Source organism: Equus przewalskii, chromosome 18 (genome assembly GCF_037783145.1).
Source record: "Equus przewalskii isolate Varuska chromosome 18, EquPr2, whole genome shotgun sequence".
NCBI classification, from domain to species: domain Eukaryota; kingdom Metazoa; phylum Chordata; class Mammalia; order Perissodactyla; family Equidae; genus Equus; species Equus przewalskii.
This window is the reverse complement of record NC_091848.1, coordinates 58,625,811-58,652,977: the sequence shown is the minus strand read 5'-3', so window position 1 is coordinate 58,652,977 and position 27,167 is coordinate 58,625,811. Positions and strand designations below refer to the sequence as shown.

At 46.4% G+C, this 27,167-nt stretch overlaps 2 protein-coding genes across 8 annotated transcripts in view; one reads left to right on the top strand and one right to left on the bottom strand.

The window, feature by feature from the left end:
* The window catches only part of CRYBG3 (crystallin beta-gamma domain containing 3), a 106,926-nt gene extending 99,341 nt beyond the window's left edge, over positions 1-7,585 (top strand). For all 3 annotated transcript variants that reach the window (XR_011529242.1, XM_070582899.1, XM_070582900.1), the window contains 3 exons: positions 3,706-3,864; positions 4,835-4,994; positions 5,835-7,585. Coding sequence is in view for 2 of the 3 variants with exons in the window: in XM_070582899.1 (XP_070439000.1) it covers positions 3,706-3,864; positions 4,835-4,994; positions 5,835-5,923 (408 nt within the window). In the remaining variant the exon portion in view is untranslated. The remainder of the gene's footprint in view (positions 1-3,705; positions 3,865-4,834; positions 4,995-5,834) is intronic.
* Positions 7,510-25,511, bottom strand: RIOX2 (ribosomal oxygenase 2). Of its 5 annotated transcripts, none has more exons than XM_008541692.2 (10): positions 25,063-25,511; positions 23,013-23,483; positions 18,286-18,405; positions 17,183-17,311; positions 16,240-16,343; positions 12,450-12,552; positions 11,539-11,710; positions 10,073-10,161; positions 8,477-8,563; positions 7,510-7,997 (listed from the first exon to the last, which is right to left on the bottom strand). In XM_008541692.2, exons 2-10 carry the CDS (start codon positions 23,442-23,444, stop codon positions 7,839-7,841), a joined length of 1,395 nt encoding a protein of 464 aa, XP_008539914.2. In that variant the 5' UTR covers positions 23,445-23,483; positions 25,063-25,511; the 3' UTR covers positions 7,510-7,838. The 5 variants fall into 5 exon arrangements, with proteins under 5 accessions (XP_008539914.2, XP_070439003.1, XP_008539915.2 ...); XM_070582902.1 differs by having other exon boundaries at positions 7,510-8,012; positions 25,063-25,472; XM_008541693.2 differs by having other exon boundaries at positions 11,539-11,707; positions 25,063-25,463.
* Positions 25,512-27,167: the final 1,656 nt, after the last annotated feature.

Sequence of the window (27,167 nt, the reverse complement as noted above, 5' to 3'; positions counted from 1 at the left end):
GTCCTGCTTTCCCACTCGGACTCCTAACACAGGCTGTGCCCTCTGTCTTGAAATGTCTTTCCTCATTCTTTGTTTGGCTAGTTCTTACTCATCCCTCTAAATTCAGCTTAAGGGTCAGGTCCTCCAGGGTGCCTCTTTCACCCTCTCTCCTAATCTAAATTAGATCCTAAAAGACCTAGTTCTTTCTCTCCAAGACACTGGACACGGTCATCATATAGTCGTGGCTGGATGGGGCACCTCCTCACCTGTGAAGGCAGGGGCTGTGCACGTTTTGCTTATTACTCTACCCTAGGGCCTGTCACAGCATCTGCCACATTGCAGGGACTCAGGGACAATTTGTTTAATGAAGGAATTAATGTATAAATGGTTGAATGAATGTTTGACATTGTGCACAGAATTACAGAAGATATAAGGATATCTATGATTTCTGCCTTATTGGAACTTACAATTTTTGTTGAGTAAAACAAGTCCAACTCAAAATAGTAACATAAAATATGAAACAATGTGAAATCATCAAAAGGCCATAGGCAATGCCTGGTTCAGAGAAAGGAAGTAGTGAACATGTGTGGGGTGGTGGGAGGTTCCATGGAGGGGGAAAACCCCAGGTGGGCTAAGCTTGGTCAGTGGAGATGTCATTTGTACTTCTCTCCTATCCCTTTAGAAACACTTTCTCACTTGATTCCAACAACAGTTCTTTAAGGTAGGAATTATTATTCCCAATTTCTAGATGGAAAAATAAGACTCAGAGAGTTAAAGCAAATTGGCAAAAGTCGTCCAAGTGTCAGAATCAGGATTGGAACCCAAATCTATGCTGCTGTAAAATCTTTGTTCTTAAGCAACCTCACCCTACTTTCCTCCAGAACAGGATCAAGAGTTACAGAGTGGAACTCTATGTTCCAGGACCTGAGCTGAGTGTGGCAAGTGGATGGAAGTGCTGAGGCTCTGATGCTCAGATCTGACACACTGACAATAAAAATCAACCTGATTGGTCTTGCTGCCCCCTTCACACACACACACACACACCCACACACACACCCACCCCCACCACCCCACACCCTGTGCTCACTCCCACCACTCTGGTTGTTGGCTCAGCTCTCAGCTCTGCCACTTGTCAGCAGTGTGACTTTGGGTGAGTCCTTCATTTCTTGGCACCTCAGATTCCTCACCGGTGAAGTTCTGCTCCCAGTGCTCACCTCTGGGCCTCATGTGAGGACTAAATATGATGATGTATGTAAAGAGTCTGACACACATCTGGCTCATACTACTGTGGGAGCACATTTATTTTGATAGGTCACCATTCACACGTCCCTGGAGGGAACGGGAGATGCTCTTCTGAGAGATACTAAGCATTAGTGGGCTTTCCTGGTGGAGTGTGTGGTGCAAGATTTCATGATCTTCACACCTTGCTTATTCCTCAGTCCTGCCCCATTGGATGATGGGTAATCCCACTGAAAAGCTATGAATAAGCAAGGCAGAAGTGGGAATTCAGTTTAGCTTTTACCAACTCTATAATAATACTTAATCCTGTTGTTAAAAACTTTAAAAGCCAGGTTGGAAGCTGAGAATATTTGCCTCACTTTTGAAGGTGGTTCCTTGCTGGGGAAGATGTCTCTGCCCATTGTTCAGGGCCCTGAGATAAAGGATGGCCAGAACAATAGCCTCTGATCTTACACAGAAGTTTTTTGACAATTAACATTGTGTGTGTTAATCTTCTTGCGTTGTGCTTTAGCAACTACCTGATTCCTATTCTGGTTTAACATTTAATTTCAAAATAATATTTTAATAGATTATTTTCCTTGTTGTTTATTTAGGCACAGCTTTGAAACCCAGCAAAGGAATCTGAGTTTCTAAAACAGTATTATAGGCTGTATTTCCTTTGGGTAGGGCTATTGGTACCGCTTCAGTTCATATTCTTGTTTAGGAATTCAGGAATAATTAAAATGTAATCTTCATTGAGGTTGGGAATTAGGAAGTCACCAAGGCACTTATAATGCATATCAGTGTTTTAAAGTATAATTACAGAGGAGTCAGACTATAAGTCTGTAATAATGGTAATTAGTACCTTGCTTGAGTTAATTGATTAAAACTGTGATGTTTGGTCCTCACATAATTGGAACTCTGTCCTCTGTGAAGGTCACATCTGTTTTGTTACATATACAAAATAAGTAAATTGTAATAAAGATATACTGAAGCCTCAAGAATTAATAACTACAGTGGGAGCTGGCTGAATTCATAGAAATTTAAGTACATTCCTGTTGCACTATAAATGCTGAAGTTGTGATCTGTAACATTTAAAACATTTTGCCAAGTAGAGGTCTTTTTCACCTGCTTTAAATGACCAGACAAAAATTTGTCCTTCTGTTTGCTTAAGTGCTCAGAATGTTTATTTCTGTAGGAAGGCTACATGGCAGCAATTTACCAAAATTCAGCTGGCCCATGTTGATCTGTCCTGAGTTTCAAAATAGTAGAGTATTCCTTGTTGGTCTTACCATGACACCTTGTTGCACTGACCTAACACTTAGGCTTCTCAGAGTGAAAGTCCTCCCTTATTAAACAACAGACCATTTGTTGTTGTTATTTAGCAAGGTTCTAATTGGGTTGCCAACACCTGACCCAAGGTGGGGGAGGTTTCGTGTCCTGTGTTTCATTATATTAAGACTGGAGGCCTGAGTCATGGGGCTGAAAGAATGGTCTCTGTGGAGCTTCCATCATGTGCTGTCCTTTCTTCATCTTACTTAAGCCACACTGCCATCTTTGGAATTGGTCTTTTATTCCCTGTGTGTGAGAGTAACTATTGCATTTCAGCACAGGCCTTACAGCATCCTGGTTAAGAGGGAGGGTTTTGGTGCAGACGGCCCTGGCTTTTCCACATCTGTGTTAACCTTATTTGTAAAATTCCAGACATAATGGTACTTTCTTAAAGGGTTGTTCTGGTTATTTAATTCTGATAGATAACAGAGTGGCCCAGAAAGCATTTCACACACTGCTTGACATATACTAAGCTTTCAATAAATGTTAGCTATTATCCTTAGAGGGAAATCCTAGATTTAATATTTTATTTTAAAACTTCCTGTATATATTCCAGGTCCAGGGGATGAAGTCCTTTGTTACTCAATTTTTGAATACCTAAGTAGTGATTAAAACACGCACGGTCTCTTCCTCTAAAGAAGTATAAAGTTCAACCAAGTATAAATGTAAACAGAGGTGTTACCACAGCTGCTCGGGGGCCCCTGCTCCCTGGGTGTCTCAAGACCTCCCCTGGCGTCATTTGGCACTCAGGCCCAGCTGCAGACCGTGTGTCTGATTACTGTGTTGTCTTTGATGAGCTGTTGGTGATCCCTGCAGGTAGTGCCTTGCCCTTGTCAAGCCCAGGGAGGACACAGTAGTTACTGAATTAAACTCATCAAGTCCCTAATTCTTCACTGCCCCTTGCCACCTGGGGTTCTAGTGAACGAAACTCACCATTTACCCCTCCAAAGGGCATTTTCAGAAAAGTATAACAGAGATTATACAATTTAAGCTTTGTGCTCGGTGGTCTAAGGATTTGTCGATAGAAAATATTAATTTTACATATTTGCTAAAGGGACTAAGGGTGAAACTGATATAAATAAGCTAAATTCTGTCACCTCTCACTTTCCTTCTTTGGAAGGATTGATATCCAGATTCAAAAGATGCTTTTTAAATGGCTGTTTCTCCCCGTCATAGCCTGCGGTGTATATTAGAATAAAGAACCGAGCCCAGGATGAATATCTGACAGTCACTGGAAATGCAGCTGACACAAGGGCCACGTCTGTGTGCGTCTCTCCCTACAGTGGAAAGAATACTCAGATCTGGTACTACTGTCGAGGACTCTTTAAATCCAAGGTAACCGGCCCACTGATCAGAACCCTGAGTTTTGGTCTTTGTTTTTTTCTTTTGGAAACCAGAATCTTGCAAAATCAAATGGAATGATAAAATAATGCTATGTCCTACAAACATTTTGTTGTTTAGTCATATGAACACTGAGGTGCATTACTAAAGCATTTAAGTGAGAGGACTTCGGGAATTTTTTGATCTAGAAAATCCAGTTTCTATTTTAAAGTAAAAACTAAAGTTATCACATACTATGGATATGCCTAAATGATAATTTAAAACCAATGATAAAAGTCACTGGATCCAACTTGGACAGTGTGCTTGTGTGAGACATTCCTTATTCCACAGCCCAGAAAAAATCAGCAACTTTGTGATTCCAAACATGTTGAAAACTTCTCATTTTCAAAACATACAGTGAAGTAGTAGTAGAAGAAAGAAGCTGTTACTAGAGAAAGCTTAGAAAATAAAATGTAGGTTTCTCTGTTTTTTGGTGACCCCTCCATTAGTTTGATGTGATGGGGAACAGAACCCATTTTATTGTATCTCCGATGGATTATCTACTTTTTTTCTTATGCTTCAACAAACATGAAAAGCATTTAAAAGTACTTATTGTCTGGATATCTAGCACATCACCTGATGTTTTGTAAGAAAACCAAGCTTGACCCAATACATGTAAGCTCACAGAGTCTAGCATTTAATTCTAATTCAACAAACTTTTACTGAACATGTTGTCAGATGCAGATATCCTTTTAAAAACAAGTAACCTCTGTTTCAGTAGGTTTATTTCTGTACCATTTCCTCCCCTCTTCAGCCATAAAGAAGACTTTAAAAAAAGTTTACAGAAATTATAATTATGCCATATAGTTGTTTTAGATAAGACACAGTTATGTAATGTCTGATTTGTTTACATGAAAGAAAAGGGACCCAATTCAATTGATTTCAGCAAACACAGTGCTGCCAATTTATTTCTTAACCCTTGTAGGCCAATGACACATGTCTCGATGTGATTGGTGGTCGGGACACACCCGGAGCTAAAGTGGCCCTGTGGACTGAACACGGGCACTTCAGGCAGAAGTGGAGACTGAACAAAAATGGAACCATCAGCTCCTATCTCAGTGATCAACTTGTCCTTGATGTGAAAGGTGGGCCTTTGATGAAACCCAATGTTTGTGTCCCTAGGTATCATTTTAAGTTACGGCCCTCCTCCTCCTCCTGGGTAGAAGAAATCCTTATGTATAAGAGAAACGTTAAGTCATTTCTAATTATGCTTGAAAAAAGTTAAGATATGCTCTACAAAACAATTAGCAATATGGATGAAGCAGAAAAAACCTAGGACAAAGGCCTTAGGTTTTGTTAATATAGTACAGTTTAAAGTTTTCATTTGCTGCACGATCTTTGAGAACAAATGTAAATGACATAAACCATAAAATGAATGTCATCTGTTTCTTAGAATGAAACTTCTCTTAACTTTTTGCTGTGCATTGCTGCAGTCCTTAAGAGCCCTCAGTTAGAATTTATGGTAGGTATCATTTAACCTTGGTTTTGAATCCAGCAAGGTCAGGGCCAGTATTATTCAGGGCTGTTGCTTTAATTGGGTTAATTATAGTCACTGTTGGTGTAGAAACAAAAACGCAGCCCCTGACATGCAGCCAGAGCTCTCAGAGCACTCTGTGCTTGAGCCACATAGTTAGGGGACACAGCCCCTGACATGCAGCCAGAGCTCTCAGAGCACTCTGTGCTTGAGCCACATAGTTAGGGACACAGCCTATGCAAGCATCTATTATACCTCTTAGTTTTTCCATTGACTCATAATAAGGTCTGATTTGAGATGGGTAATAGCTAAGCCTGTTTAAACTCAGTTTCCCATTTCAGACTGCTTTGTGAATGACATTAATCTATCCCAACAGGGTCAACAAAAGCCTGTGGAATTGTTACGCACCTGTGTGAACAAATAATCTTTTCTTTTGGAATTTCTATTTTAGGAGGAAATTATTATGACAAGACTCATGTAATTGTAAATCAGTCCATGGAGGGAGAAGAAACACAGAAATGGGACATTGAAATATTGTAAGAATCCACAGCGTCCCTAGAAAGAGCAAAGGAAGAAGGAAGCTCACGCCCCGCGGAAGTGAAGTCCCCATCCTCACGCTCCTGATCACTGGACAGAACCAAGCTCCAAGACCACTGCTCTTACCCACAGAAAAGCTCAAAGCACTTGCCAATTAGTCAGTGTCCCGTGAAGCATACGTTATGATTGCTGGGAAAGGTTCATTCCTGCGTGATCTCCAGTTTTGGTGACCATGTTTCCTGCAGTCTATGTTTTTTCTCTCCTATCCACCACACACGAATCCTATTCCTAACAGCCATGATAGGACACTGGAGGCGCTGTCATCGTGTATTAGTTTTTAACATCCTGGTAGATGCGTCTGTGAGTGCAAGGCACAGGGAAATAAACCCCTATAGATCAAGTTATACTTTTGCAAAAAGATGAGTAATTTTTTAGCAATATCTGAAAACATATATGCTGTTAGCTGCTGCATTCGTTAAACTTAAAGGTTCTCTATTGAGGCTTTTCTAAGTATTCACACTTGTAACTGACCCCAGGGAGGGACCTCAGCTTTGTTAGGAAAAAGGCTCAAGTACTAGAGTATTTTCTGTGGCCCTTCTTTGCTCAGTCCTTCAAACTAAAAAAGCACAAACAACTGTGGCCATTCTTGCACTCTAAGTATTAACAAAGGCACCCTCACGGGTGACAGAACGCTAACCAATGGCTACCTCTCCTGGTGCTGAGACCTCCCTCTAGACCTGCCTGATCTGTCCTCAAGAAGTGTTTATAAAGACTGTTTCGCCTGTGTATAAGAGTACTCAAATTGTTCTTTGCCTGAAGTAAAGGGAAATTTCAAATGTTCAGATTAAAACCAAGTAGCAATTGAGCCTTGACCATACCATTTTATTTTTCAAGTAAAGGTGGAGTTGATTTATCTACGCAATGACAGAAAACTCTGTTTTTCACTCCCATTTTAAATAGCTTTGATTTAAGCAAAATCAGGTAGGATATCATCTTTGACTTAATTTCAAGTAATCATTACCAGCTTTAACTATGCAACTCATAAGCATTTTTCTCTCCTGAGTTGGTTTTAAACTCAGATTGAAACAACTGTTGTTCCCTTCATCCCAACATGTCTACTCTATTTTTATATAGAAAGATGAAATACACCACTGATATTTTTTAAAATATCTATATGCACTTTAGAATTTAAAATAACAGTGACTTGTTTAAACTCAAAGACCCACTATTTTGAGTATTTTTAATAGAGACTTGGTCTTTCCATGTAAGTATTATTAGTTTTTTTCCCTTCAATCTCAGGCTTTTTTGTCATCTTTCAAGCAGCACCTGTAAACTCCCTTATGCCCATAGATGTGAGTGCCTCTCACTGGTGTGGCAGTATTATTTAATGAAACTTATAGGGGTAACTTTATTTTAATGGGGGTGGGGGGTTTGTCTATACGCAAAGGTATGTATATTTTCATTGTAAAAATCCAAGTTAAAATTATTTTTCTTTGTGTTAATTGTTTGAAATTTTTCTAGAGCCAATGAGGCTCTTTAAAAAAGTTATTTCTTCCAAAGAACAAAGACAAAGCCAGGTAACAACAACCTTTAAATTTAAATGATACATTTATTGGAATTGTGCCTTTTCTACCAGACTGGATTAAATAAACTTGTCTTAAAGTATGGTTTTGTCACTTTCTGGGACACTTAGTAACTTGCCATTCTTTCCTCCATGTGCCTCTGTTAATACACATGGCCAACTGACCACCTGTAACAGGTAGGTCATGTTATCAGATACACAGGTAAGGAAAGTTGTATACAACCGTCCCTCCTACCCAATGTGTTGACTCAAAGCAACAGGACTCCCCAGCACATCAACCTAGCTTTTCTTTTCACATGTGCACATAAACAGCAGACACCTGACTCTGTGAAGGCGCTAGACTACCTGGATTAAACACTCTGTCCAGAGGGACAATGCCAGGCTCTCCTTTTCCTCATCTGTAGTAAGCTTCAGGTCCTTGACAGAAATAGCTGTACTGTTCCAAATTTGCTTCAGTGCATCCATATGTGATAAAGGAAAGCGAAGTCCGTGAGACTGAAAAAGGATAAACTATTGAGTCAAACATAAGCAGCATTTTGTCACTTACGTGGCATTTTCATATAAACTTGCACGATTCTCAATAAATCACTGTTTTTGAGATCCTTTACAAGTCTGAAATTTGTCTCAGGGAAGCTATTAGATAACTTCCAGCATTTGCCACTTCCCATATGAAAACTCAGACTTCACGGGAGGCATTCTGGTTTGTATAGTAAGAAATATTAGTCATTTGAAATGCTTCCATGTGTTACATTACACCTTTCCTACAGGTCCCAGCTCCTATCTTTTAAAGCTGGTACATGTATCTGTATCACAGAACTGTCTGATTTAATCCTCCCTATGCAAGGGCTCTTTGATTTGTGAAAGGTTATGTCCACACTGCAGTTATAACAAAGCACATTACCCATAAATCAAAGGTAACTGATTGTTCCCAGCCACCACCAAATCACAGGAAAGACATTTAAGTTGGAACAAACCTCTGTTTCCTCATTGCCCATCATGTGCGTCTCTCTCCTATTCTTTAAGGAATGATAGATGTAAATCATCTTTTCTCGAGTTTCATCCTTTAAAAAAAAAAAGCATTAAGTCATAAACAAAATATTGAGTGCTTCAATACTAGGAGAGATTCCAATAACAGGTCAACACTAAGAAAACTCTTAACACCTCAATGCTTACGTGAAATTTATTAAACTGTAAAGAATCCTTTTGGCAAAAAGTCATGATATATATGTATGTGTATATATACACACATCCCCGAGATATAATGTATATACATGTCACTGTAGTCCTCACAGATTACTATTTGTGTGAAGTAAATAGGTACGTAAGACTTTTTTTAAATTAAATAGAGTGTACCTGGTAGAGCATCTTCAGAAACTTGATTTAATGAAAAAAGAACCATTTATATATCAACATATCAATGAAACACTCAAGTTTCTTCATTTCATCATGCCTGCACTTTTTTGCATCAAAAAAATGTGACAATCCTAGGTATACATAAATTGACAATTTATGAATACCATGGAGTAAAATATTAACTTGTGGGAAAGACCTGCTCTGTGATTTATTAAAACTTCCATTCCAATTACAGCAGCCTCCCAGTCTCTACTTCGCTTTGCTCTCCATCCTACACAGTGCAGTTACCATCTCTACCAGAATCTTCAGTCATTCCTTGTCAGTGCTTAGATAAGTGTCAAACACCCTGGTCTGACATAGAATGTCTCCAATGGATCGCTTATCAGAATAAGCAGGATTTGTTTTTAATGGGGATGTGGGAGTACATACTTTGAGGTTTTATCGATTATTATGAACCAGTCCTCTCCAGGTCTGACCCTGATGGCTGGAATAATCTGGATATGGAGACATCTAGGTCTCCCAATCTCATCACCCTCCCCCCCAAGATCATTCATGGGGCACCACTCGAGAAAGATGATTAGGAGGAACAGGGTGAAGCGATAAGGCATGGGATGGTTCCCAAGGTCCTTAGGATTATATAAGGAACTTTCAATAATAAATGCAGAGGCTCCAACCCAGACCACAAGAAGCCCAGGAACTTATAACTCCTAAAAATTTTCCAGGTGATGCTAGGATCCGTTAGCCAGTTTGACCAGTTTTAGGAACAGCTGCACTAGGTGGCAAGGTTATGGAATATAGATTTTCCTCTTCATGATCTACAGGATAGAGATTTTTTTAAGAAATATCGACAAACCCATATGTAATGATAGATGTGCACAGTGAAGAGAATGGGAGAGGGACTGAGAGGGAGGCACATGAGCAGTGTCTGCAGTGGTCCCAGCAAAAGCAATGTGGCCTGAATGAGGAGGGAAGCAGACAGATGTCAATCACTAATGAGGGGAACAGAGGAGGGTTCTGTGGGGATGAGAGCAAGACCTCAAATGCCCAACAAGAAGAGTGAGATTTGGGCATCATCTGACCTAAGGTGATGGCATTATGCCATGAGAACAGATGAATTCCCAGAGGAGAAGTGGGGGCCATCTGTCAGTGGGATGACCTGGGCCTGCGATGGAAATGCCCAGAGGAAAGAGGAAGCCTCTTCCCCTCTGGATACTCACCGAGCGATCCTGATCTGGCCCCAGAGTGAGGACGATGTGGTCTTTAAACTGCAGTCTCACTGTGCTGTCCAACCTCGGTAGCTGTCCACCTGGAAAACCCAGAGCACCAGCCTTCAGAGGAGGAAGCCAGCAGGCTCAATCTGCTTGCAGGAGGAGCTATTCAAGAAACACGTTTACTAATGGTTTGCAGGTGAACCCAAGCCTGGGGCAGGCTCTGCAAGTACTCGCTTACCCCCCCAGTCAGAGAGAGATTATAGTTTACCTGCTCCTGGAGCTCATTCTTACAGTGAAGACAGACTCACAATGAGATGAACAACAGAAGTTGAGAGGTCCATTCAACGGACAGAAACAATCCCATTGAAGTGCAGTAGCTGTCACAGCACAGACAGAACTCCCACTTCTCAGGTCTCTACCTCTCTCGCCTCTTGCTCTACACGTGGCCTCCAGAAGGGCCACCTGAGTCCAAAGTGCACCATCCCACCAATTACTAGTTGCATTACCGTGGCAAATTATTCAGTCTATGTAGGTCAAGCATAGTGTCATGTAAAAGCCACCTAATAAAGTTCACAGAAAAAAAAAACTTTCCAAAACTGGATTCCTCTTAGTGAAAAAGCAGCCACTAAAACCAAACTAGCCTTACAGGGTCACCTGGTTGAGGCAAAAGTCTTGAGGGATCATAGCTTTGTTGACTACAATGGTTATGACGAGGAAAACTTTAGATAAAATATTCTGGGCCACAAGCTGATACTCAGAAAACTCTGTTCTGCTAAAGACTAGAATATGTGCTGGTAAAACATTTGCTATTTTGAATAGATGCAATCAAAAACAAATTCTAAATTTCCTCCAAAGATTATAACAAAAATGTAAATAGAATCAATGTTAGAAGGGAACTTACAGATTGTCTGTTTCAGTGGTTCTCAATAAGGCTTTTATGAAAGTTAGTAAAAATCATACTCTCATTCTACTCTACTGAGAAAGAGAATTTCTGCCCAAGCGCTGGCCTGACACTCAGAGCTACATCTCACTCTGTTCTCCTGTTGAACAGACAGTTTCACAGAACACCAGCATCCAACAGAGCCACTATGACTGTGGGAGATGAAGACAAAACCAAGATCACTCCATAATCATGTCAGCACTCGGGCAGAAGTACGAACACCGTCCAAACCACAAAAGTGACCAAATAGCCCCCATCCTGGCTAATCGCAGTGACTGCTGCTGCTTCTCCAGTTCTAATTCCAGCCTCATTTCCTTCCTCCTCCTACTATGAAACTGACAGGGACTCGATCATAGAACCGCTATAATTCACATGTCTTGTCCAACCATAACACACTAAAGATAGATCTAGGTCCACGTTCCTTCTAAAATGCTTCATACTTTCCATCTGCTCAAAGAGGAGCCCACCCAGGCAGGCCTCAACATATCCCATGCTAGCCCCTAACCAGCCAGAAGAAAACAGCAAGCTCCACCTGGCGTTGACAGCTCTGCTCCGTCTCCCACACAGTAAGGTGGGAGTCTGTTCATAATGAAATCCTTCTTCATGTCTGCTGAAAGCAGCTCTTTGGTGCCCTCCAGCTTGTCTGCAAGCATCCTCAGAAAGCCACTTACTCTTCTTCTTGCAACAGCTGTGGTTTCCACCTGCTAGAAACACAGAAGTGAGGCCCAGCCCAGACTCCAGCAGATTACCGCCTAGCTTCCAGGCTCCAGAGCAGTATGCTGAGCACAACTACCCAGTATAGACACACGGGGACACAAACACACACAACCGGGGCCCATAAGAACAATATCCCATTATTTCCTTGTAACCACTGTTCACCTTAAGCTGCCTATTGTTTGCCAGAAAGATCAACTATCAGGACTTTGCCTAGAAAGAGGGATCCTTGGGAATATAATGCAGTCTCAGCTCTGCCTTTTGGGAAGCAAGCCACTGTCCTAGGGAGGGCTGCTTCAGACAGTGAAAATAACCTGTGCTCAACTCAGCACTAATTCACTCATGTTCTCAAAACTAGCCAAACAGTGCTGCTGTTTCAAACAGAAAACCAGGACAGACAAGAAAGCCAGGGAATACACCAAGGCCAGGATCTCCAGTGGTCTCTCCTAACTAGGAATCTCGTGGGTGCTGAATCTACCATTCTCCAAGCCACATTCTTCAGTCATTCTGCCATTTATTCAGCCAACATTCCCACAGTGCCTGCTACTGCCACTGTGAAATACAGAAAGCGGACTGTCTGCACAACACCCTCATTCTTTGGGTTGTGCATAACGTGCAGCACTCCATTCTGGAGGAGTCAAGCCTGGCTCCTGTGGGAAGAAGGACCTGGGATCCATGCTGGCCTGGCCTGTGGCCAGTGCTCCTCTCCCACCCGCCTCCTCTCCTCACCAGGAGCAGCTGCCGGGGTAGACCAGCCCGTAACTCCAGATCTTCCTTCGCAGTATCAAACACAAGCCCTGAAATGGTGTCCAAAAGGAAATCTCCCCACGAGCTGAAACACACACCAAGAAAAACACACAGTGAACACATATGACATATACATAAAATACTGATTACTAGTAAAGCCAGAAGCCACAAATTGTGTTCCAACTCCCCCATCTAGGCATTCTGAGTTCAATTAATTTGACAGTACTCAGCATAAAAACTTAAGACCTCCGTCAATCACACTGCTGCCCTCCCTCCCCACTCCCAGACGCTCACGTGGAATGTTAAAGGTGGAAGCCAGGCATTATCCACGACTTCTCTTAAATTTAAAGACATCAGAGAATTAACCATATACTCTGACAAAGTAGGAAGTTCAAGGAACCAATTGTTTCTTTTGTTTCCAACTGTAGCAGAGACAAGTGTCTATGAAGAAAGCTTTGTAGGAAATTTTAACAATCTAAAAAAAATTTTATGTGCAAAAAAACCAAAAGCAATACATTTAGGGTAACAGCAAGATCCCTGAACTGTGTAATTATCTGAACAGTTAAACCTCACATTTTCCTTTGTATTTTCCTTATAAAAGAGAGCAGTGTTCTGCAGTGAAACATCCAACATCAACAATTTTAAAACAATTGATTTTGTAACTCGTTAAACTCGAGCAATGGTTTTACTGGAGTAGAAGGTAGAAGCCAGTGGCCAAAAATAACCTCCAGGAATGAGCATCAGTGTTCAGTGACCTTTGCTTTCTCTGGGGCATTTAGAACCAGCTCGCTCCTAAAGGTGTGCCAATATAACTGCCCTCTTAAAACACTTCTCACCTATCTAAAATTTTCCTGTGTCACCAGCAGACTTCAAATTTCCAACTATGTACAAAACAGAGAGTCAGCGGGCCTTTGGCTTCTCACCCAGTAAGCAAAATTAACACTTTCATGCTTCCTGCGCGGAAAGTGGCAAAGGAGGACAAAAGCCACAGACTCTCCTGAAGACACCCACAACTACTTGGTGGCCTCACTGGTTTGCGACTTAATGTTACACCCAATCTCACATCTTTCTTTTTTTTTCTTTGCTGAGGATGATTAGCCCTGAGCTAACATCTGTGCCCATCTTTCTCTGCTTTATATGTAGGTCACTGCCACAGCATGGCTGACGAGTGATGTAGGTCCTCACCAGGGATCTGAACCCACAAACCCGGGCCGCTGAAGTGGAGTGTGCCAAACTTAACCACTATGCCATGGGCCGGCCCCCCAACCTCCCATCTTTGATTGAACTTCAACCTGGAGACACACGCAGCTCTTTCAACAGCATACAATAAGCCTGCTCTTCCTTTGCAGGGTCATAGGTGGAAGTCTACAGCAATAGCTCGTGGAGGAATTCAATCGCAGTGAAACAGAGCTCTGTGCTCTAAGAGTTGGAATGGATCTTGGCCCTTTCCAAAATTTGGGAATACCACCTCTTGAGGAGTTCAATTTGGTAAAGCAGCCAAAGCAACCTGCTACTGTCCCACACAGCTGGCCCCAAATGTTCTAATAATGCTACCCTTGAGAGGTATTAGGAAAAGGTCCCAAATCCTCACCTGCCACTGGACCTTAGGGAGCATCAGGACCAAAGCACAGAGACATCTCTGGGGAGCAATGGTCCTTAAGTTACATTTTTCCCATTCTAGCTCCAGCACCACCGACAAGGGCACAGGTCACAGTCCAGCCTTAACACATCAATCATGGTGCCCACCCACAGTCCTAGGCAGGCAGCTTCCAGAACCTAGAGAGCTCTTCCCCAGCCCCAGCTGACTGGAGAAGGGATAGGGGGACCCAGCGCAGCCTACCAGAACTTCATTCTTGGGACTGTAAAATAGTGAGTCAGGCACTTAGTGGAAGCCAAAGCTAATAGACTCAAGGAACTAGAGGGAGGTCAGAGAAGTGATGGCAGCGTATGATGAGGCAATGCTGTGCGTAGACAGAAGCTCAGGAAGGAAAACAAGGGAGCGACAACCAATTACTGGAAAACCAGTGGCGGCAATAAGAGAAACGGAAGACAGAGAATTAGGGAAAGACAGCAGCTGAGTAATGTTGATGGCAGGACCAGAAGACACATGGATGTTCATGGGGGCACGATGTGGCTGCCAAGGCCCAGAGCTGCTTGTACACTGAACTCCTGGCTCCAGCCTCCCTGCGGCCACCCTTCTATGGCCCACTCCCTCGATGCCCCTGCTCTTCTGGAGCTGGCCTCAGTGACCTGTTCCTTGCTGTGCAAGGAACCTGAACGCAGCGACAGGGCCTTTTTCATAAAGGAATCTTAATACAAGCTTTGGCCTTCTACTTGTGGGCAAAGACAGCCCTAACTTCAGGCCAGGCTCCAGCTGGTTCCTCCAGTCTCTTACACACAGGGTTAATTTCACACTGCAAAGCCAGAGGAGGAAGCAGAGGTATGCTTACTAACTCGTTTTGCAACTTAGGGCTTTGAAGCAGGGGACTTGCTGTCCCTCGGGCCTGGAAATGTCCTCTCCTCCTCTGACCTGCTGACGCTCCTCTCCTTACTCATCCTCTGAGTCCCGCTCAGCGTGGGTGTCAAGTCCTTCCTGAAGCCCTCCCTCAGCCCCAGCCTGGCTACGGGCATCCCTCCATTCAAGAGTCTCATCGGCAGACCTGCGCTCGGATGGTCACACTCTGGTACTGTGTACAAGCCTGTCTCCCTGCTACCACCTCCGCCAGGGAGTAAGTGCTCTCAGAGCCCCTTCAGCACAGCGCCTGCATTCCCAGCGCCCGCACGCTGAACACACTAATTAACGACGGGGATCTTTTAATGGGTTTGGATGATAAACCACTGACAAGGTGCTGCGGCCCAGGTCCTGTCATGTGATGAGGCGCTCGCCAGAAAGGAACACGGTTGTAACTGGAACTGTTTTCAGCGCGTGTGCTTCTAAGTCTGACCATCCCAGAGGGCCTTTCCTCCTTTAACTTCATGAGCTGTGAAAAGTGGTAACCTTAAGAGACCCAGAGATTTCAACGGACAGTTTCTGTTTGGAGCAATGAAGATGTTTTGGAAACAGACAGTGGTGACAGCTACACAACAGTGTGAATGTAACTTATGTCACTGAAGTGTACACTTAAAAATAGTTAAGGTGCTAGCCCGGTGGCGCAGTGGTTAAGTTCTTACATCCTGCTTCGGTGGCCCAGGGTTTGCTGATTCAGATCCTAGATGCGGACCTACACACTGCTCATCAAGCCATGCTGTGGCAGGCGTCCCACATAAAGTAGAGGAAGATGGGCACGGATGTTGGCTTAGGGCCAATCTTCCTCAGCAAAAAGAGGAGGATTGGCAGCAGATGTTAGTTCAGGGCCAATCTTCCTCAAAAAATAAACAAACAAAAAAGGTTAAAATGGCATTTTCTGTGCTATAATTATTTTACCACAATACAAATTATTTTAAAAAGAGAGAGACTATGAGTCCAGCCTGGCCTCACCAACACACTGCCATACCCACAGCTACAGCTCTGTCTTCCCAGACTATGGGTCCCTTTATTTGGGCACCTCCTGGTTTTCTATATCGATTCATGGTGCTCCCAGGAGGAAGCCCAGATGGACCAATGGCATGGACAGGACCCTAAAGGACTATGACATCAGCAAGGGAGCCAGAGGCTCCCGGGGTGGATAAGGGGGAGAGAAGTGCCAACTGCCTCATGTCCCTTCTGAACGTGGCTGCTATGGGCCAGAACTCAGAGCTGTCCCAGGACACTAGGCTGGGAGGCAGTGTTTACTTGTTCTGGTAGGTGCTGATGGTCAAGTGAGTAGAGTGGGCCAGGCCTGGAGGAGTGTCAGCTTGATGAATGGTCCCTCTGGGAAAGTACAGGAAATCACCCGGCTAAAAGAAGAAAAAGAAAAGAGGAGGGAGTTAGGATGTCTTCTCAGTGCTGTATATGGAGTTTCAGTTCTCCATTTTGGAAACCTCTCCTTTGTGATTCAAGGGCCAAGCTGCCTGCTGGGCTCCCAGGCCATCCCACTGGTCCAGCTTCACTGTGCCTGGGGGCCTGTCACTGTGAAGCTCAATCCTGCAGAGGGTGCAGCACCTGAAGTCACTGTCCTATCCACAGCCTGAGACCAGATACCCCGGAAGCCACCCGCCCCGACCCAAGGTCAAGGATGACATCCTGTGCCTGGGAACCCTGTTCCCTCCGCCTCTGCCCTCCACGGAGCTTCTTGGAAGCTCCAAGTCACACAGACGCTGCCACTTACTGGCTGTGAGTTAACACCCCGAAGCCTCAGTTTCTTTATCTGTAAAATGGAGACAACAGCTCCAAACCTCACAGATTATTTTTAGGATGAAAGGAGGTCCCTGCCTGTGCTCTGCCTGAGCAGCCTACAGCCCAGGGCTGACCCTCGTCCCAGACAGGGCAAAGCTGCCCGAGGCCACACCTTCCACTGCTTCTGTAGAGAAGTCGGTGGGCACTGAATTCCTAACTCGATCCTGACGAACTGTGATTATCTTTGGAGACAGCTTATTTGAAAAAGGAACTTAATTCTCCCTCGGCTCATTTCTCTAGGTACAAACACCAAGCCTCCTTCAGAAGTTGCGTGTGCTGGCGGACGGGAAGGAGAGCCACCGCAGTCTCGGCCACGTTCCCATGGGGACCACACACACCGCACAAACAGCAACCTCAAGCAGCTTGCTCCAGGAGCGGCGCGCACGCGGAAGCCCAGTACCTTCAAGGTGAACTCGCGCGCCGGGCTCCCGATGCTGTCCTCGGCCTCCACGCCGTACTCGCGAGCCAGGGGCACGGTCGGGCGGTAGAGGCGCCAGCGCTTCTCGCCCTCCAGCTGCAGGATGAGAACCTAGGGCCGCGGCCGGGCGAGTCAGCGGACGGCCTCCCACCCCCGCCCGCCAGGGGCACCGAGTGCGCGCTGCACTCCGCACGGAACGAATGCCGCCACCGGTTTCCTGTTTGAGGACAGGCCCCGTGACCTGACACCGGGAGGGAGTCGCTGCTCCCGCCGTCCTCAAGCCTCGGGCGTTCTTCGCATCCCACCGTCTCCCTCCTCACGGCCCCGTCCCCGCTCACAGCCCGCCACCTGAGGATGAGCCAGGCTCAGACACTACTGAAGGCCCAACACCTGCAGGTAACCCTTGGCGGCTGGGAAAACTTCAAGATTTTTATTCTTCATTCAGCCAAAGATATTTGAAAACTCTGTTAAAAATATATACTAAAAAAAAAAAAACTTTTGGAAAATATATATCACACTGCTCTCCAAGGGTGAAAAGCGAGCTTTTTACTAATAACTTTGTGTTTACACCCTGAATTAGTACAAGAATAAAACTAGGAAATACGTAAGGAACAGAGCCGACTCTGGCAGCCACTCGAGGGTGAGCCCAACACCTGAGAGGGCCCCAGCGCTTCAGTGAAACCACGGCCTTCATCAAGCTGCCCCGAGTTTCACAAATGGAAAAAGATAGCTATTTTTGGCAGCTCCAGGAAAAGAACAGAATGAAAGCAGACGTAAGGATTACTGACCTTATTAAAGACCATACGCTGTGAAATTAAAGCAAAAGCCAATCGCACTTTTCTGCAGATAAACTCAACAAAGGCCTGCTTCACAGGAATGTGCAGCTCTGTGCATTTGTAATGTTGGTGACACGCCCTCCCTTTCGAGGAGAAGAAACCAGTTTGGTGGGCTTGAGTTTGGCCCAACATTCGGGCGAGGTTGAGATCCCCAGAGAGGGCACAGGCAGCGCGGACGGAGACCCGGCCGAGCGCGGAACCGAGCCCCGAAAGCGATCCGACCCGGGCTCGCAGCCACCCCCCTCTCACCTCCACATCATCATAATGGGGCGGCAGGCCCTGGGATCCCGCAGGCGTGATGTACACATTCGAGCCGACCAAGGAGCCGAAGTAGCATTCCAGCTTCTCCTGGATCCTCCAAAGCTCATCCTTTAAAAGACAAAAAACGAAGGTGGGGGGAAGAAGAAAGAAATATCGCAAATAAGCGGAGGAACACGTGCTCGACCGCTTAGCAAGTCATCATCACACAGCTCTTACGCGCCAGACACCGGGACGCAGCAGTGAAGAGTCCACACCTCTGCCCTCAGCAACCTTCCCTCTAACGCGCAGCACCCCGGAACAGACAGGAGCCGACAAAAGAAAGCCTGCAAGGCAGGCAACACGGAGTCTTGGGGGCTCCCGGCAGGACCGGGACACTCTGGCTCCTACGCGGAGAATGGATGGCAGAAAAGCGAGAAGGATCAGGGGGACGCTCCTGAGGGAGCAGCCCAGGTGAGCGATGACCCGGGCAGTGGAGGAGGGAGAGAGGAGAGACCTGGCGGAGGGGCCTCTGGACGCAGCACTGACAGGCCCTGCCAGGAGTGAACACTACGGGGCCGATGGGAAGGGGGAGAACACTCCTGGGGTTCTCCTGGCGCAGTCAGCCAGCTCCCGGTTCCACCTACTGAAACGGGCAAGACGTGCTGGAAGACAAGTTTTCAGGGGTAAAAAAGAAAAGTTCCACATTAGAAATGTTAGGTTTGAGCTGCGAAGACCCCATGTGGACATGTTTTACAGTCTGAAGTTCTGGCAAGACGGAAGGGCTAGAGATCTGCGTCTGGGAACTGACTGCACAAGACTGGTATTCAACGGGAGCAGTGATGAGCTAAGAGGGTACAGACAGGGGGGAGGACGAGGGCAGAGCCATGCTCCCTCCAGTCACTAACGGCTCTTCACGGCCTAAGTCAGACGGAGGGGCCCAGAAAGGAGCCACATTTTTCTGCAAGAAACAAAGAAACCTGATTTTCCCCAGGGCAGGTGAGAAGAGGGGAGGAAGCATTAGGGCAGATGGACCTCAGCACTTCCTATGTGCCCAGCACTGTTTCTAAGTGCTAAAAGGACACCAGTTATACGACCCACTTGGCAACCCTGACTCAGAAGGTGAGTGCTAGTGTGACATCCAGTCTACAGATGAGGAAACTAAGGCACAAGGACACATAGCTGATAAATGATGGAGCCAGGATTCAAAATCCATGCAGCCTGGCTCTGGAGTCCAAACCTTTAACCACGACTCTATGTTGCCTCACTAAGAGATTAAAGAAAAGACAAGTCACCTACAAAGGACAGTGGAGAGCCCCAAGTTTCAAGGACGTGAATGGATAGTGCCTGGCACATGGAAGACACTAAAACATTTAAGACATTTGCTGAGTAAACCAATGACCACAACTTGCGAGTCAATCCTACCACTGAATATTAAAAAAAATCTACAGCATTAAAAACACCCAGTGGGAAAAGTCATCATCACACAGCTCTTACGCGCCAGACACCGGGATGCAGCAGTGAACTGGGTCATGATGAACTGGGTCAGCATGAAAGAAGCTTTAGGAGACATCTTCACATACAGCACCGGGCCACTCCACTCAGGGTTGGCGGGCTGGTCCTTACACGGGAAGGAGACGGCAATGCCCGGCAGCTCAGTGAGGTAGCAGACCTCCCCAGCAGCTAACGAACGCCGGGAGGGGCCAGCAGGACCCGGATGTGATTACATTTATGGGCACAGTCATTGGAGCCGCCGCAAACCAGGGCTGCTCTCTCTCTCCGATGGCCTGAGAGGCGTCTCAGGGCCCTAAGGGTGACTTTATGGCTCCCAACTCAAGCATCTGGGTCTGTAATTGATGAGTTTATGTCTCTTTTCTTCTTAAAGGTTACCGAAAACCCTATCAATTATACAATTTTTCCATTTCTCCTGGACCTTTAGCTTTGCAATCTGCCGAGCGTGGCCCACCAGAAAGAGATGTGGAGTCACACCACCTCAGCCCAAGTTGTAGTTATAAGCTAGGTGACTTCAACTTCTTTATTTGTAAAATGAAGGCTCCCACCCTAAGGCTGCAGGGAACAGCACAAAGCTGCTCTCAAATCCTATTTAAACCGCAAAGCAGTATCAAGTATTACTGCTCCACAACACCGACTTAGGCATAAACAAGGTTCCCAAAACCTGTCTTCTCCTCTAACTCCTGACTCCCAATGACGTCTGGAGATGCCCAGGAAGACCCCAGAACAACGAAACAGGGAAGGTGGAAGCCTCTCCTGGCTGGGTACGACCTCTTCCCTCCACTGACCTCCCCAGAGAATCAGACCTGATGCCAAGGCTAAGAGCAGAAGCCCACGTGTACGCCTAAAGGAAGGCAAAAACAGGCCAAAGCCCTACATTTCACTTAACATCTTTAGAATCATGGTAGAAAATGCCTTAAGTTTGGAGTCAGAAGTCCTTACTTAGTAGCTACGGAAAAGTCACACCTGGGAACTCGTCTTTCACCTGTACAATGGAGACCGCAGTGACCGCCCTACTTCAAATGTCTGCTGGAAGGTTCAGGAGTGCACACGTGTGTAAGAATTTGGTAAACGCATCCAGACTTTTGATACATGCATTCCCAAAGCAGGTGGGGAACAACTTATGGATCTCTGGTTACCTCCCTACTCATTTCCAGACTAACTAGACCAATAAGCTGTGCACCTTCTAAGACCCGATGAACAAAGGGCTAACTGTTCTTTGATGGTCTCTCAACCTGGCCAGTGGTGAACTGCCCCTAGGCTTCTTCCAACCTGACATTATTAACGTCAGACACACACTAAATCTCGTAGTACAATATTTAGAACCCAGCTGCTAGTGTAAGAGGTGAGCTCCTACAGCTTATAGGTCTCGCAAGTACTGGAGGTGGAGAGAGCACAGTGCATCCTGGTCTGGCTGGGGGCTGAGCCTACACTGAGAAGCTCGTCCTTCCTGCTTTAATAAACACGGCCCAAGGGGCTGGCCCCGTGGCCGAGTGGTTAAGTTCGCGCGCTCTGCTGCAGGCGGCCCAGTGTTTCGTTGGTTCGAATCCTGGGCGCGGACATGGCACTGCTCGTCAGACCACACTGAGGCAGCGTCCCACATGCCACAACTAGAGGAACCCACAACGAAGAATACACAACTATGTACCGGGGGGCTTTGGGGAGAAAAAGGAAAAAATAAAATCTTTAAAAAAAATAAACACGGCCCAAGAGCTGCATCAACAGGGCAAAGGAAACACATTCTTGGCCACCTGGAATTGGGGAACAGGAATGTGCAGGGCTTAAGTAGATGAACAGAGAAAAACCCAAGACAATTCTAAAGTACAGAAATGACAACCAGAGGACACCACACGTACGGCAAATAATAACTTTCTGATGGTCTGTGACCAAATTACATATAGTCAACTTCACTGATCTTCTATGGTCACAGTTCTTAGGTGTCTAAAAACCACGTTTTACAAAAGTGCATCTTCTAGCCAAGTAAAGAGTCAAGGACTAGCTCAGAGAGAAGCACCACGGCGTCCACGTTTTCTGAATTCAAATCATGACTTGGTCTGGCAAGTGATTTCTAAAGTCCTTTTGGGTGCTTGGGCCCAAAGGCTGGCATTCCAGGGACATTTCAATTGCTTCTGATTGCCTGAGATGGATACTCTGGAATGAGGACTTGTACTGAAAAATCTAAGAGTACTTACACTTTCTCGAGAGTACAAATAGGTTCAGCGGCCTTCAGACAAGAAAGAGAAAGGCATTCACCAGGTGAGGCCTAATGGGATCTAACAAAGCACCTTTTGAGTTCAGTCATGGGAAACACTACTGGTGAGCGATGACGAGGTCCCAGGAGGCATCACACAGCCAGAACCCACTCCCCTCGATCTGGAACCTCATGAACCGCTCTCCTTCTCCAGGGTGCCATTTTGATTCAGCCATGGGTCACAGAAGGGGATTTCTGAATGGGGGATAAAACTTTATCTGAAACTCAGAACAGGCCCTCAACTGTTCTGGGCCACCTATCATGTAAAGATCTCAAACCTCTACAAAAGCAGGTTAGCTCATTCTACACCTGTATTTTATAAAGCAGAAACTGAGCACAGAGGAGGCAAATTAATTTTCAAACATCAATCACTGATGTGGAATAAATAAAAACTTAGCCAGTCTTCTAGGCTTGCAAATCAAAGCTATCCTCCACCTATGACTGCCTCCCCAGGAGCAGTGCCAGGACCCTGCCCCTCAATGCCACCTGGGTGGCTGTTAGTAAGGGTGAAGTCTCTGTCTTGAAGATGCATCTGGTATGTGATCCAGTCATGGCACTGAAGCCTCTACTTAGGTAGATGTAGGCAGTAAAAGGAGGCAACTTCAAGAAGAAAATGATCACCTTGAGGCTATCATGCCTGAAGTTATATTGACAGGGCAAAACAAATAGAAATGTCTACCATACGTCAAAACATAAACCAGCCCACAGAACATGTTCCCGGAGGTGTGATGTCAGTTTAATAAACTGGCAATATAATTTAGTTTTTGCAGCTCAGGATGCGTAACCACCCTGAGACGTTGCAGATTCTAACAGTTTAGCCAAAAGATAACACACAAAAAGAGCAAACAGGTGCTACCTCTTCAAGCTAGCAGGAGGCTAAGCAGCATCAAACCACAAGTTCATCCCTGCGCTGATCTGTGGCCCAACGTTAGCAGTTTAATCCATATGAGGATTCTCAATGGGGAGGACCTGTTACCTTAAATCTCTGAGGTTGGTGAAACTGAATTGTTGCCCTTTTCTGATCAAAATCTTTTCTCAGCTGAAGAAAGTGCACTTTGCCATCTTTATTTAAGACCTTCTTCTTCCCATTGACACACCGGCAGACATTTATGTCTCTTCCATAGTACATACCCCGGCTGCACAGACTCTTCAGATCTGACAGCCTGAACAGGGACTGGTAATATGTGGCCAGTGCAGGGTCATCTCTCTGAATAAGAAGGGGCTTCTGCTCCCAGAATTCCTTAAAAAAAGTCTCTGTCTTGATGGGTGAGATTAAACTTTCAAAGAGCCCACTGGGGCTGTCAAAGTTTAAAGCGGAAGGCCCGCCAGCTGCCTCCACTTTCACCCGCTTACAGGGGGCAGGCCCCTCTTCCTTCCCATTCTCTGCAGGCTTCGCTTTCTTTGGCATCGTGCTGTCTTCAAGACAAAGCAGTGAGGAAATGCAAACCTACAAGAGAACAAAACACACGTGGTTAAGTCTACCAGGAGTGCCAGTGTTGGTGTTAGTGCATCGTGCACACGCAGCTTGCATGACTCATGCGCCTCCGTGAGAACACTACGTGGTCACTGCCATTTCTCCAGGATATCATACAGTTTTAAACCAACACCATTTCTTCCAAGATACAACTCAGCCTCAAACACCACTCAGATTATATATTCATCTAAAGGAAAGCATGTCTTTCTTGTACACAAGCACTGTGTCACTAAATTCATTATTTACTAGAAGATATGATTATCCCAAATTAATCAATTCAACTTATCTCAGCAGATCCTAGGCACAGTTTCAGCCTATGGCCAGCGATACAGCAAAGTCAAAAATCTTTAACTTGGCTTCAATCAGTGTGGCATCCCAAATCTAATGAGCTGTTCTCTGAGCTGCAAGCACTTGACTCAAGAACTACCAAGAGCCGCCCCCAGCCAGGTGCTCCTCACCAGAGCACCATGCCCGCCCAAGGAGGGCACCTGGGCCAGCGGTGTCACCTGGTGGCTGGAGCAAGAAGTGCCCGCTCCCAAACTTCCTCCACCCCCTGAACCTCACTTCCAAATCTCAGCTTATTCATAAAAATTGCCACATTATCAGAAACCTGCCATTTAAAAAACCCCAAAAACGAATTAGGAGCTGAAAAGTGAAGGTTAAAGATAGTTCGATCCCGAGTCTTTCAAAAGCTAGAGCTTTTTAACTAGAATAAGACAAAATACCAACATCACTAAGCTGTGACCCAGCGCCCGGGCATCCAGACCCGGTGGGGTGCAGCCCGCCTGCCTAACAGCGCCCCGTGCTGCCCCTGGTCCAGCGGGGCCCGTGAACAGGCACCTCCGGCAGCCGGCCCGGGAACCCGCGTGAGCAGTTTTCCACCCGAGCTTCGGGTCACTCCCGGGGCCCACGGCCACCTCTCAGCGCGCCCAGCCCTCAACCACCGCCCAGGCGGGTGCCGGGCGCCCGGGACTGTCCTGCCGGCCCGCAGCGGGCAGGGGCTCTCGGCTGGCCCACGCGGAGATGGGCAGTCCCCTTTCCGGTTCTGTCTTAGGGAGAAGTGGCTTGTCCCTCGTCAGTGAGGACTTTGGTGACCGTCAAGTCCCAGAGAAGGGCCAGGGAGGCGACCAGCGTGCAGCGGCGGCCGGTGACCCGGCTCCTCCTCTCGTAGGAGGGCGGGGTCGGCCCGGCGCCCAGCGATCTCGGGGCCCGGGCCGAAAACACGCGGGCCGCCTGCGCCCACCGGCCCGCTGGACCCCGCCGCCGGCGCCTTCCGGAAGCCTGTGCCGACCCGGGGGCTGACGCGAGCCGGGGCCCCGTCTGGACGGCCGCCTCCCTCCCGCCGCGCCCGGGCGCTCTCCCGCGGGCCCAGGCCGCGCACGCGGCTGCCCCGGGGCCCAGACTGTGCGCCCCGGCCTCGGGCCGGCATCCCCACGCCGGCTGTGCGGCCCGCCCCCGCCGCTGCCCCGCCACTGCCCCGCCACCCCCGCACTCGGGCGCCCGGAGGAGGACACGACCCCGCCAGCAGCGGCGCGGCAGACCAGGCACTCACCGGCTCGGCCGTGCACGCGGCCCGAGCTGACGGGGCGGGGCGTGCGCATGCGCGGGGCGGCCGGCTTCCCTTGCCCACGCTGCGCCGGGTGGTGGGTCCTTCCGCCGCCTGGAAACCCACGAGTGTTCTGTTTTTGGGTCCACGCGGCCCCTTCTTTGGTGTTGAAGGAAATAAATGAGGTTTTCTTTTCTAAGTTGGGGGCAGGATGAGGCTCGGGATTTGGGGAAGTATTTAGTACAACCCTGTTGCTTTAATGAATGGAGAAATTGAGGCCCGGAGGGGGAAGAGCCCTGCCCAAGTTGAGGGAGGCGGTTGCCCAGGTTCTCCCATCCCTTTCCGTGGGCTCCTCATGCTGTCCTGCCGTGCACTAAGTCAACTGTAGTGCGTGTGTTGTTCACACTGGCATCGGCACAGGAAGTGCAACTACTTTACTCCTGAAGGAAGACTTCTCTCCCACCAGCCAACAGCCCAGCCAATCAGAAACATCGCAACTCAGCAAATGAGAAAGCACAGCTCAGCCAATGAGAAACCGCAACTCAGCCAATGAGAAACACTGCAGCTCAACCAATGAGAAACTGCACAGCTCAGCCAATCAGAAACTCCACATGTCAGCCAATCAGAAATGCCACAGCTCAGCCAATCAGAAACGCCACAGTTCCGCCAATGAGAAGCCGTTGCTGCCCTGAACTGTCACTCTCCCCCAATAGACTTCCCTTTAGAACAGCCCCTCCCCCCATTTTCTCTGTGAAAGCAGCCCCCCTGGTTTGTTTTCTGAATTTGCCTAGGGTTTGCCATAGTATGGATAGCCTGAATTGCTGTTCTTTTGGCTATTCCCAAATAAACACATTTTAGAATAACAGGTGAATTTGCCTTTTAAGGTGACAGCAAGAAAGCAATTATTTGAGTAATTTTGGCCTAACACTCTCTGCTTTTGACTCTTTATCAAGATGTTTGTCTGGGAAGGCTCCAGCGACTGGGCAGGGGTGAGTGGCACACCTCTGCTCTGGCCTGTGCCCTTCTTTGCTCTGCAGACAGCCGAAGAGGACCCAAAGGAAGTCGTTATTTCATTCTGGCAAGACGATTGAAACCAGCAGTTGTTTCTGGTGGTCAAGTGACGCATGAGCAAATGAACAAAAGGCACCCTTGTCTGCCACTTGTCCAAAACTAACTGTAATGGCAAGCCTTGAATTGGGTTCTTCCTGTTTGTCGGGCACCCTGCAGGTATTTCATGGACTCCTCACTTCACCCTCACCACAACCTTGTGATTGCCTCCATTTTACAGTTGAGGAAACTGAGTCAGGAGAAGTTAAGTAAGTTGTACAAGGTAAAACAGCTAGGAAGTGGCAGAAACAAGACTGGAGTCGAACCAGTCAGTCAACTGTCAGCCCTTTTTCACTGTATCTGTCTCCCACTATAACCCAAAAGCCACCTGTCAGATTTGTCAGGGAACTCAGGGTTCACATTAAATTTAGCCCTTTCAGAAAAAACTACAAAAAAATTCTGATATACTTGACATGATATTGGTGATGTACTTTGCTCTTTGTTTTGACTTCAAAACATCTACATGAGATAATATAGAACAGCATTAATGTTACAGGGATTCAGAAAATGGAAAATTCTTACACATGTCCATTACATGGAAAAGCAGTACTTTGTGTCTGTCATGGAGAAGTTCCAATGTCAACACAAAAAACATCTCCCAGTATATTGAATAGTCCATAGGATGTCTAACAGAACAAAAGTACGTACTGAAGTCAGCTCTTCTGGGAAAATCAAAGATTTTGCATAGGAGTTCCCCTGATGCAAAATTAGTCTTTCAGGAGTCTCTCTGATATTCTCATTATAATCCAGATTTCTTAGCATGGCAAGCAAAAAAATGTCATTCTTGTCAGACCTACACACGGTGCCTGGCATGTCTGTAAAGAAGAAGAGGAGAGATAGAGTAAGGAAGAGGGGGTGAGAGTGGAGACTAGCCCATTATCTTGCCCAGGGAACTTCCAGAATTTATGTATTCCTAATGTACTGTCTTGAGTAGTACTTTGTTTTTTTATCTTTTGCTTTTAGTCCATTGAGTTTAAAGTTCTTCCAGAGGGCAAGAAGCAGAC

Excerpts from the sequence above, each read along its gene's own strand:
- RIOX2 (XM_070582902.1), bottom strand. The coding sequence starts at position 23,444 with ATGCCAAAGAAAGCGAAGCCTGCAGAGAATGGGAAGGAAGAGGGGCCT. Across the intron at positions 18,406-23,012 it reads ACCAACCTCAGAGATTTAAG|GATGAGCTTTGGAGGATCCA; the intron begins GTAACAGGTCCT and ends TGTCTTTTAAAG. Across the intron at positions 10,162-11,538 it reads AGCAGAGCTGTCAACGCCAG|GTGGACAGCTACCGAGGTTG; the intron begins GTGGAGCTTGCT and ends TGGGTTTTCCAG.